The sequence below is a fragment of the Physcomitrium patens genome, chromosome 2 (genome assembly GCF_059467195.1).
Source record: "Physcomitrium patens ecotype Gransden chromosome 2, ASM5946719v1, whole genome shotgun sequence".
Taxonomy (NCBI): Eukaryota; Viridiplantae; Streptophyta; class Bryopsida; order Funariales; family Funariaceae; genus Physcomitrium; species Physcomitrium patens.
In genome coordinates, this window is record NC_143411.1 from 4,872,143 (window position 1) to 4,883,689 (window position 11,547).

Consider the following 11,547-nt stretch of genomic DNA (forward strand, 5'->3'; position numbering starts at 1 on the left):
ACAAACCCTTTCCAAAGGGAGAAACTGCCTCCTCAAGGAATCAAAGAAGCAACGAAGTAGAAACCAGGGAGGGAGGAAATCCGGAATTCAGCCAGCTAGCCAGGGATGGGAAGAATAGGGGAAACTGGGGTAGTAGGGTTCGGGTCGGTTCGGTTCGGTTCGGTTCGGTGGTCGGGAGGGAACAGCACGTTCTAAAAGGGCGTTCCCTTTTGGAACATATCCGGGGAACTGGGAGCATCAACAGTCTAGATTCTAGAGTCCAGACCAGTCCAGACCAGTCCAGTCCAGTCCAGTAGAGTAGAGTAGTCTCGTCGTCCTCGTCGACGCCGTAGTGGTGGTGGTGGTGGTCGCCACAGCTCCAACAGCTGCGAGGCTGGGTTGGCTGGACTCGGGGCAGGTTGATGCTCTCTCATTCTTACTTTCATAGCCCATACTAAAAGGTTCTTCCACTCCACTGCGTAACCGTCTCTCAGTGCTGCTGTTGTAATTTCCGAAGGAGAAGAGAGCGAGAGAGCGATAAAGGGGGAAAGAGTGAGAGTGGGTAGTGAGTGAGTGGGAAAGGCATGGAGCTCGGAGATTTGCTGCGTCCGCTTTTGCGGGGGTGGACTATACCCCTGCTTTTGTTCACTGTGGGCTATACTCTCGTGTACTTGCCGCAGATAGAGAAGGAGGTTAGATTCTAAACAGCCAACTTACTCAATCTCTCCATCTTTCTCTCGTTTTTGGTTTGTGAGGAGGTCGATTGGTTGAGTCGCGATCTGTGTGTTCGGTACTTCTCTGCTGCGTGCCCGGGAGAGTCGCAGCGCGTGCTAATTCTGGGAAGCAACGTCATGGACGAAGGCTTAGCTTCAAACATAGTGGGACCGTGGTCTGTGTGAATCTGAGGAAGTGTATGTGTGGTTCGACTGCTGATGGCAGTGGCTATGGCGGTGGTAGTTGTGACGGTGGGTTTGCGACAGTTAATGTTTCAGCGAATTCATGATAGAGTGATAATTTTGGAGTGTTAGACTGTGGTTGTTCAGAATTTGGACTGGTTTTCTTGGTAGACAATGTCGCAGTCTATTCCTTCTCAAATGGAGAGTTGGTTTTAGTGATCTCAGGGGTTAGTTTATAGGAGCTGCAGTCGGGAATTACAAACTTAATTGAAAGAGTGAGTGTGTGCTTCACATGTTGGAGTGATCACTGTGCTAGTCATGTCACTACTCCTGCTTAGAGTTGTTGATCATGATGTGTTGTAGCTGGACGAAGGATGCAGTCTACTACCTGACACTCACTTCGTACTATATAGCAAGCGTGTGGTCACTACCCAGGGTATCGGGCCATATTCAGGTTAGATTCTGCTCCTCCTTGACCTAAAGTTTAAATTCACACTAGGAATAGTAGCAGCTCCAAATTTCTGTTTAATTCGACATGTTAAAGGGCAAGTTGTGTTGTGCCTTTTTCAGGAGATTCAACTTCTGTTATTGGTTTTGGAGATATTGCAATGGTTCTAACGGTTGCTTGTGCCCAAGAACATTGGCAACTGGCTGACATTTGCATGTCTTTCTCGAAATTTCAGCTTAGAAGATTGTACTTCTGGCTTCTTTTTAAGAGGTTACCGAATCTGTTAGTGCTATTAGCACGGATCAAGTTAAGACGAATATTACAGAGGTTGGATAGGCTGAGTTTTTTGTGACTGATAATTTGTCTTAGTTGATAATGTAGTGTGTGCGTCTGGGTTGCTGTACAGCAATCCTTCGCTAGGTCTCAAAATCATGCGAAATTAGGTGTTAAAAATGAAAGTTCCAACATCTATGCATTTTTATTTTGCAGTGGAAGTGGAAGGCGAGAGGATTGTTTCGGTTACGAAAAGAAGTGAAGCACCTAAGAGCTTACCCGGGAAACCTCGTGTATTGGATTATGGAAATGCTGTCATCATGCCTGGGCTTATTGACACGTACAAACATTAACCAGCCTCGATATGGATTGAAACCATCTGATTTTTTGGCATGGGCGATGTTTACCGGCTTTATGACTGTGTTTCGTCTTATAACATTCTTACTTGGGTTTGTTTATCATGTGCATCAACACGTCGAAAGTAGGTAGCCAGTAAACATATTTACAGTAACCAAGATAGTTTGTGGCGTTTGTTGCAGTCATGTACATTTGAATGAGCCAGGCCGGGTGGAATGGGAAGGCTTCTTAACAGGCACGATGGCTGCTGCAGCTGGTATGTCATATGTAGATTTGTTTCGTCCTTGAGACTCTATTAGCGGTAATGCTTTGTTTTAGTTTGTCGACAGAGTTTTGAGGGACCAGTCTTTCTTCTTCTTTTATGAATTGGTTGGCTGCTCTCAAAGCTTTAGTTTTGGTTTTTATTTGTTGCTGGTGCAAAAGTATTATGGTGCTACTATTCACCTTCTAGGACATCGGGCTGTGCAGGTGGTATAACAGCCGTAGTGGACATGCCCTTGAATAGCCGGCCCACTATCACTACTAAAGAGCATTTGGAGAACAAGGTAAGCTTCTTTACGTAGTTGCTACATATTTCCAGCTCATCCCCCCACCCATCTCTTTCTATCTGCAGTTTATAACTTATTCTGTACCAAAGTTGCAATCATGCGTATATTCATTGATCTTTGTGAGTTTATTAAAATTTGTGTGCACGCGTGTGCGTGGTGTCATGAATGTGGATGAAGATTAAAGCTTCCAAAGGAAAAATCTTTATAGATGTTGGTAAGTTGCCCGCACTCTGGACTGTTTCCAGTTTATCCTTGACTAGGAAACCAAGCGTATGAATGGGGTCGGTTTCTTATTGACAATGTTTTGTGTACGCTCGTATGGCAGGATTTTGGGGAGGGTTAGTTCCAGAGTACGCTCACAATGCAACAGTTTTGGAGGATCTCCTTGACGCAGGCGCCTTAGGCCTTAAGGTTGAAACAATTTTTCTCTCGTTTATGCCGTGTTTTCAAGTCAAATTGTGTGCTCTACCAAACTTTTGAAATTGATTTACTTTTCAGTGGTGTGCCACCCTTCTCTTTGATCCTGCCACCTTAATACATTGCGTACAAAGCACAAATCGAAGCATTTTTTTACCTTATGAAAAATCTTACAGGATGACATGTGAAGTTATATACGTCTAGTTCTTACTTCCTGCAAATTTGAGTGAAGAGTTTGAGTAACTAACGCTGGGTCAAATTATTGTAGTCGTTCATGTGTCCATCAGGAATCAACGACTTTCCTGCCACGACTGCGAAAGATATACAGGTGAACAAGTAACCTGTTTCAGTTCAATATAATTGACTTGCGTGCAGATTTTTGTCCTTTTCCTAGGGCTTCTCTTTTCTTGGAAATCTGATATACCAGAGAAGCATCATCTTTATACTTTCGTTTGGACGTCCAGCATGTTGACTGTTGAATGTATGAATTGATGAGATTGTTATAAACTTTGCTCGAATGGTTCGCTTTGGACCTGTAGTTTTGTTGTACTTGTGTCATGCTTGTTTTGAGTCGACTTCACATCTTGCAACAGTTCTCTAAGCTCACTGTGTTGTTGATTGCTTTTGATAGGCATCATTGCCAGTGCTTGCAAAATATGGACGTCCCATCTTGGTGCACCAAGAAGTAGTAGACCCTCCTGCTGATCCAGCTCACTTAATGCAAGGAGAGCCAGTTAGCAACGCTCGAAGTTACCAAAGATACTTGAACTCCAGGCCTATCTCATGGTATTTTTCCCTTTCAACAGTTCTGGTTCCTCGAGTCGACGCTTTTTCTATAGTATCATAAGCGTTGTATAAATCGATTCGGAAATATTATGTATTTGTTGAAGACTACCACAAAATTCGGAATTCCAAATATGAAACTTGTTCAGAACGCTTAATTGTGTACAACCAGGGTGTTGACATGATTTGTAGTCATGGTAGGATTAAATTTCAACTTAAACATGGGTTGTTTCGTTTGGTGTAGGGAAACTGAAGCAGTGAGACAATTGATGGAAGTGGCAAAAGACACTAGATCTGGGGGTGTGGCAGATGGAGCGCATGTGCACGTTGTCCACCTGTCTGATGCAACTAATACACTCTCCATTATTAAAGTATAAGTCACACCTCTGCCTAAAATACCACTTTACGTTGAACAGTCTATCATTAACGTCCTAATGTCGTGAATTCTTTATCTTCTGGTCATGTGTACCCTTGTGAATTCATTACATGAGACAGAAAGATTTTTGAACTATTCACGTTCATGACGAAACTTACAATTTTTCGGCCTCATTTACAGGAAGCTAAAGCAGAAGGAAGTAGTGTGACTGTGGAGACATGTGCACATTACCTAGCCTTTGCTGCTGAAGACATTCCAGAGGGAGCGACTCAATATAAATGTGCTCCACCAATTAGGGATTCTCGTAATCGGGAACTTCTGTGGAAAGCTTTGCTGGTTCGACATGGAACCAGAATCTCCTTTTTTTCTTTTTTTTCTTTTTTTTGCTTTTCTCTCAATATATTATTAGTATTCATGTTGTGTTTCTTTTTGTGCTATTCAATTTAATCTAAATCAATTACATTTAACGTTCACTGCACTCAGTCATACAAGACATTTGTTTTCTCAGGGATCTGTATTGATACTCAAACCTACCGTATCAATACCAATTTTGGAGATATCTGTGATATTCAAACCTACCGTGCATTATGTGCAGGTTGACTAAACAGTGCCCTTGATCACCTTGTGTGTGTAGGATGGAGAAATTGACATGATTACTTCTGATCACTCCCCCTCAACTATAGATTTGAAATTGTTAGAGGAAGGTGATTTCTTGAAAGCTTGGGGAGGTATATCTGGCATCCAGGTGAGATTAGTATATCTCTTTGCGTATTGCTGTTGAAAGGTTGCTTATGTAGAAGGCTGTCCTGAACTTGTTTGGTTTGCAGATCAAGGTCTACGATTAGCATTATGGTACGAAGAGCTTTATCGGCGCATTTTTACAAATATCTGAGTGTATAATGCATGGTTTTCTGCAGTTTTCATTGCCAGCCACATGGACTCATGGAAGTGCCCGAGGCATGTCCATTGAACAAATGTCTAACTGGTGGAGTGCGGCGCCTGCTAAATTGGCCAACCTTCCAAGAAAGGTTCCCTTAGCTTCCGCCATCTCTGATTCAGATTATTATTTTACTTTTGGCTAAGACAAATTATTCAACTGAAGCAATTTGCATTCTAGGATGTTAAGTAGGCGTGATCACGTAGTCAGGAAGGATACATGTGTGGCTGACGTTGTGTAATATGTGACGAGTTGACCAGGGAACACTTGAGTTTGGGAAGGACGCAGATATTGTAGTCTGGGATCCAGAAGCATCGTTTGTGATCGATGGTCATTATCCCATTTACTTCAAAAACAAAGTACAGATCTGTTCTTAACACTGATTCACTTCCTGGACTTGCAATTCGGATGCTAAACAGTGCACATGCTTCCATAACTTTCAGTTTAGAAGAAATATGTTCGGGAGAGTAGGAACTTGATTTGAATAGTAACATCTGCATTTTATACAGGTGACAGCGTACATGGGACACAAATACTCGGGAAAGGTGATAACCACATTTGTCCGAGGTCGGCAAGTGTTTGAAGAAGGACTTCATTCTCCAAAGGCTTGTGGCTCACCTATCCATCCAGTTGTATAGTATATTTGTAATGACCACCTCAAGGATAATTGTGCAAATTCTTTAATACAGATTTCCTGCCATTGTATTTGTGCTTGTTGAGGTTTTCATTGTATGGCTGTGAACTGCAAAAACAGATTAATATATTACTAGTTTAGCCTTGAGATCAAGACTTGAATAGCACGGGAAGAGAGTTCCTGAGAATGAGTAGCGATTTGAGATGAGTTCCCATCCCGAGACTTCTTTCTGCTGCAAGGATCGACTTCTCGTCAACCAAGTAATTTTTATTGTCCATGAGGACGTTCTGTATGTTGAAATGTACCTTCTCCATTTGTCTGTGATAAATCGGCTTGTAGAAATTGAAGTCGTTCAATTTCAAATTCAACTTTATAGGCTTTCATTAGTATTATATATATAAGATTATATATATAGGATTGCAAATTAAAGGAATATGCATAAATAAATAGTTAACAGTATATTAATGACAGGTAGGTAATGACTCATAGTTTATGAGCTTTATTTCTATTGCATGCAAGAATTGTTAATGCCACTTTCCTAATTTATATTGCTACACCCCCTGTGACCTCCACACAACTTAATTTGACTAAAAAACATGCTTCTATGTTTAGGGGGCATTTGGCAGCCCAATATATTTATTCATAATATTGGTTCAAAAATTGAATGTTTTTTTTTTAAAAAAAAATGGCAAAAAAGTAAATTTTTTAAAAATCAAGAGTTTCAATTAAGAAAATTTTGAGACAAATATTCTGTTTTTTAAAAAATAACTTGCACCTTGTTTTCTAATAAAATATTCTTTGTCTCCCTCTCAACCACTTTTTCTTAAGGTAAAGTAAGAAAAAAAAAATCCATAAAAGAAAGAGGTTTATTATTAGCTAATTATTTATGAGGTCACATGGGGTATAGCAATATCAATTGGAGATGTAGCATTAACGATTCTCATTATATATGTATATATAACTAAATCAATTGATGTTTCTACAAATGAGATTTTTTTTTGTTTTAGATATATATATTTTTAACAAATACATAAGTTTCTTATGTTTCTTATGTATAATAATAATTAAAGCAATCTAATACATGATATTTGTGCTATAGTATCAAATACATGTATTTTATTCTATTAAGTTTTAAATCTTTAAGAATCACCTTACAAACATATCTTGAATATATTTGTATAAATTACAATGGTGACCAAATTAATTGATTGAGAATAAACTAAATTACATTTTTATTAAATATTAGGTATTAGCATAAAATATTTATTAGGATTTGACCTTAAAAATTGTTCTAAATTATTATATCTTTCAACCATTTATTTGATATTTAGAAATAAATATCTATCTATCTATCTATCTATCTATATATATATATATATATATATCAAATTCAAAATTAAAAATAGAAATATTAAAAAATTTAAATTATTAAGAATTGATAAAAACTTGTGGTTTATATTATCTAATATATATATATATATATATATATATATATATATATATATATTACATAGTAGATATCATTTTATTTAATTTATATAACTTAAAAAAAATACATTTACAAGTTGATAAAAAAAATCTTAATAATTTTGATTCTTTGTTAGAAGATTATTCTATAATTGAATATTTTTAAATAAATAAATCATTTTTAAAATAATAAATCTATCTATATTATTTTTTATGTATTAGTTAATAATTCTATTTTCTGCTTATATATATATATATATATATATATATATATATATAATACATATACATAATAAAAGACTAAATACCAATTTATCATTTTACAAAAAAATAATAATAAAATTAAGTTCACAAATATTATTTTAGGACTAAATGTCAAGACAATTTTTATTCTTTCAATTGCGATAGAGACATTGTAGTTTTATTAAATCATCAAAAATTTGGCTTTGTAAAGATAACCTCATTTAGTTATATTTTTTTGTTTTCATATAACTAATTAAATAATTTATTAACTTATAATTAAAAATCTGATGAAAATTTTCTCATTAATCAAAACAATTTTTAGATTTTTATGTTTTCCATTTGTGAAGATACCACTCTAATTTTTTTTAATTTTATGATTTTATTGTGCATTAATCTCATATTGAAATAAATTCATTATTATCTATTTTTAATTAATGATATGCATCATATTCGTTTAATTAGATCTATGAAATACAAATCCTAATGCATAATAATACATTAATTTCTTTGTACTTGTTTTTTGTTTTTATTTTACAATTAAAATTATTTTAAAGAATAAAATTTAAAAAAATTGAGATTTTTTAAATATTTAAATTAAATGTTTATATTTCAATAAATGCATTGTTACAAAGAATTGTCCCTTATATGCAAGCCATTATAATGTAGGATATATCACTATACTTATGACATTATTCTTAAATCAAGTCCTTTTTATATGTGACAATTCATTTAATCTAAAATGGCAAGATGTAGTCATTAAGCTTTAAATGCAAGACTACTTCTTTTGTGCAATTCTAGCATATAAAAGAATTGAAGCCTTTTTTATGTCTTTTATTAATATTCTATATTAAAACATTTGTGGCATATACTATTTAATATAGGAAAAGGAGAAAAATGTCCTACATTACAAGGGTCTACTTATAAGGAAAATAAAATCTTTAAAACCCAACAAATGCTTTATTCTTCTTAAAGTTTTTTCTTCTAAAATAACTGATTTAGTGCTAAACCATATTTGAAGCTTGTAAAATTTTATAGAATAATAAAATTTAAAAATCATTGACATTAGAATTAATAATATATTTTTATAATTTTTTTATAATTTCATAAATTTTTTTACCAACAACTTTTAGAAAAATTATAATATGACTCTATATAATATTTTATAAAATATAAGAGTGCATTTGATTTATTTAAAATTATTCATCATTTTTTTTTATTTTTCTTATATTCTTTTGTATGTAACTTATTGTTACTTATTTATTATAAATTTTTTTAAATCTATAATTTTTAAAATATTAGATGGTTCTGGAAATAATAATTTGTTTCGAAAATTCGTGTTGAAGAATCAAATTTTATTTGAGTAGAATTTTTTCACAACCCCTTCGTTTTAATGGGTGTTTTTGTAGTTTATTTTAAGATCTAGTTTTAGAAAAATATCATCTATTTATTTAAATAATTTATAGTGCCCTCTTAATAAATTTAATGTTAGCCAAAATACTTGCTTGTATCTTGGCCATATGCAATTCTTATTAGTTGGTTTTAATAACAAGACATAAACTATTGTATTCACTTTAATAAATTAGTTATTGTTCCAATTAATAAAAATCCTTTAAAAAATTCTTTGTAAAAAAATATTATTTTTTATAATCATATATGTACTTTAATATATATTTTTTATTTCTTAATATTTTTATTATATATATATATATATATATATATTTCTATAGGTTTCACTTTTTTTTAATAAATTTTTTTACATGTATGTTTTAATATATATATATATATATATATATATTAAATTGACATACTTTGATATTAAATCAACTCAATTGTCTTTACTTTGTTCTTCTTTCATTGCATAGGACTTTGTATTCTCTCACTGGTCTATGCCTTTCTTTTTCTTTATGACATATGCACAACTCCATTTTTCCAAAGAGCTTAATTTCATTTTCACGTTTTGTGAAAAATATAAAAAAATTTACTAATTCTATTTACATCTACCTTCACAAAGTATTATTGATTATATTTAAGAAATAAAGAGTAACTTGGTGTAATTAAAATGAAAAAAAAAATGCCAATGAGAGAAATCATATTGCATAGTTTGACAACATTTATAAATGCCCAATTCAAAGCTTGTATAGAGATATCCTTATTGTGATCTAACATAATCAACTCTGCTCTTAGATATATTTTTTGTTATAGTCTTGTTGAATGCATATAATAAGAAGATTTTAGCTTGTGAATCAAATGTGATTTTAATGACATTTAGTCAAGTTACAAGTTTTACTTAATATTTAGTATTAAAATCTTATAAATAGATCTTGTATATATTAAAAGTTGAAGTAATAACACATTTATTTATATGATCATGTGTAATGTATTGTAGATTTTAAATGGACAAAACGTGAATAAGCCTATAGAAAACATTGGTAGCTATATTACTTAGGATAGGTATTGGAAGATAAGAGACCTTAGCCAATAGATGACATGAATTGGAAGATGGCAAATACTCTTAGTTGAAGACGTCAAAAACAAGAAGATGATAGACAATCTTACATAAACAAAGTTGTATAATCAAGAATATAGAATATCATTTTTTATCTACAAAACTAGGCAATTAAACCTCTCGGTTCTTGTAAGAACTATGTTAATATAAGATACACAAATAAAATTTATCTTATTCTTGTTTTTCTCTTGAACTTATACTACTTATTCTATATTACAAATTTTTCATTAAAACCTTTCTATATGGTATCAAAGCATAGGTTGATAGACATATTATAAGTTGATTGTAGCAATTATGGACAAGTCTAAGTATATAAAAATAAGATCTTCAAGAGCTTTGGTATGGTTATAAATTAAGACTAAGTGCATTAAAAACCACATTAGGCTCAAATATAAATGCTCACATCTTAATCCTAAAAACTTATCATTTAATAGAAATACAAAACTATAGGTCATGACCATTTAAGATAAAGGATATTTTTCATAATGGACTAATTTTATTTTTTTTATATTAGTGCATCAAATCTTATCATGAATGAAGTAAAAAAGTGTGATAGAAATTTTTTCCTAAGTGTCATTAATAGTAGTATGAAAGACAATATAGTATTAAAACTACTAAAATAGTATTCAAAACCTTATGAGTATTGGATATTATTAAAATCTAAATATAAGTCAGATAATACAAAGGAAGGAGATTAAATAATTTCCAATGAAATCTTAATAATTATAATAAAATCTTAATCAAATCCAAAATTAGTCTTAAAAAATATAAAAAAATTTTAAATTAATTCTAAAGAAAAATGATAAAAATTTCTAAAAAAATAATAAAGAATATCAAATAAATATTAATAATAGAAATTATAAAAAATAAAAAAAATCCAACATACATATCAAAAATAGAAATCTTAAGTAAGCTCCAATCAAATCCTAATATAGATCTAAACAAACCATAAAAAAATTCTAATAAAATCTTAAGTAATTCTAAACAAAAACTTGATATAATCCTAAACAAATCTTAGATAGGTATTATGAGCCACCAACAATGAGCAAGGTGATTTTTATGGAAGATGTCTAGAAGTTAAAATAAGGATTGGAGATGTAGAAGTAGAATAAAATTTCTTTGTACAAAATTGTGCTACTTATCTGGTAATTTTAGGACAACCTTGTATCATAGCTATGACAATGGAAACCAAAGTTTTAAATGATGGCTCTTCTAATGCAATGATTAGAAACTATGATATAAAAAAATCAGTGCAATTCTTTATTGTTATTGTATTATGTGTTGTCTTGTTTGGAAATGCATCAAGCACTTCGCTATGGAAGGTGAAGTTGTATTTTACAAGTATCCAAAAAATTCTAATAGGTTTCATCCATATAAGAAGAATGTAATTCAAATTCCAATTTAAAAGTGCTTAAAGTCAATATAAAGTGCTCAAAAATACTCTTTTTAGTAACTTCAACCATACAAAAACTTTAATTATCTCATTATTTTTATAATTAGGCAATTTTGATTTCTCTTTGTAAGTCCTAATCCTAGTTAATTAACTTCAGCAAGTTCATTATTTGACCATCTACTTGGTCCAAAATTTTGCATACAAATGCAATTATAAGCCTTCTATATGCTTAGAAAAATTCAATACAATCTAATTTTTAGATTGTGAGAAAATCTCCAAAAAACCACATT

At 32.3% G+C, this 11,547-nt stretch overlaps 1 protein-coding gene across 2 annotated transcripts; it reads left to right on the plus strand.

Annotated features, from left to right (window-relative positions):
- Positions 1–254: 254 nt before the first annotated feature.
- Positions 255–5,940, plus strand: LOC112292847 (allantoinase). Of its 2 annotated transcripts, none has more exons than XM_024541739.3 (15): positions 255–671; positions 1,239–1,329; positions 1,813–1,936; positions 2,136–2,209; positions 2,422–2,498; positions 2,679–2,715; positions 2,827–2,912; positions 3,187–3,246; positions 3,550–3,704; positions 3,946–4,072; positions 4,258–4,413; positions 4,712–4,822; positions 4,995–5,105; positions 5,275–5,373; positions 5,524–5,940. In XM_024541739.3, the coding sequence occupies exons 1-15, from the start codon at positions 564–566 to the stop codon at positions 5,650–5,652; spliced, it is 1,545 nt and encodes a 514-aa protein (XP_024397507.1). In that variant the 5' UTR covers positions 255–563; the 3' UTR covers positions 5,653–5,940. The 2 variants fall into 2 exon arrangements, with proteins under 2 accessions (XP_024397507.1, XP_024397516.1); XM_024541748.3 differs by having other exon boundaries at positions 557–944.
- Positions 5,941–11,547: the final 5,607 nt, after the last annotated feature.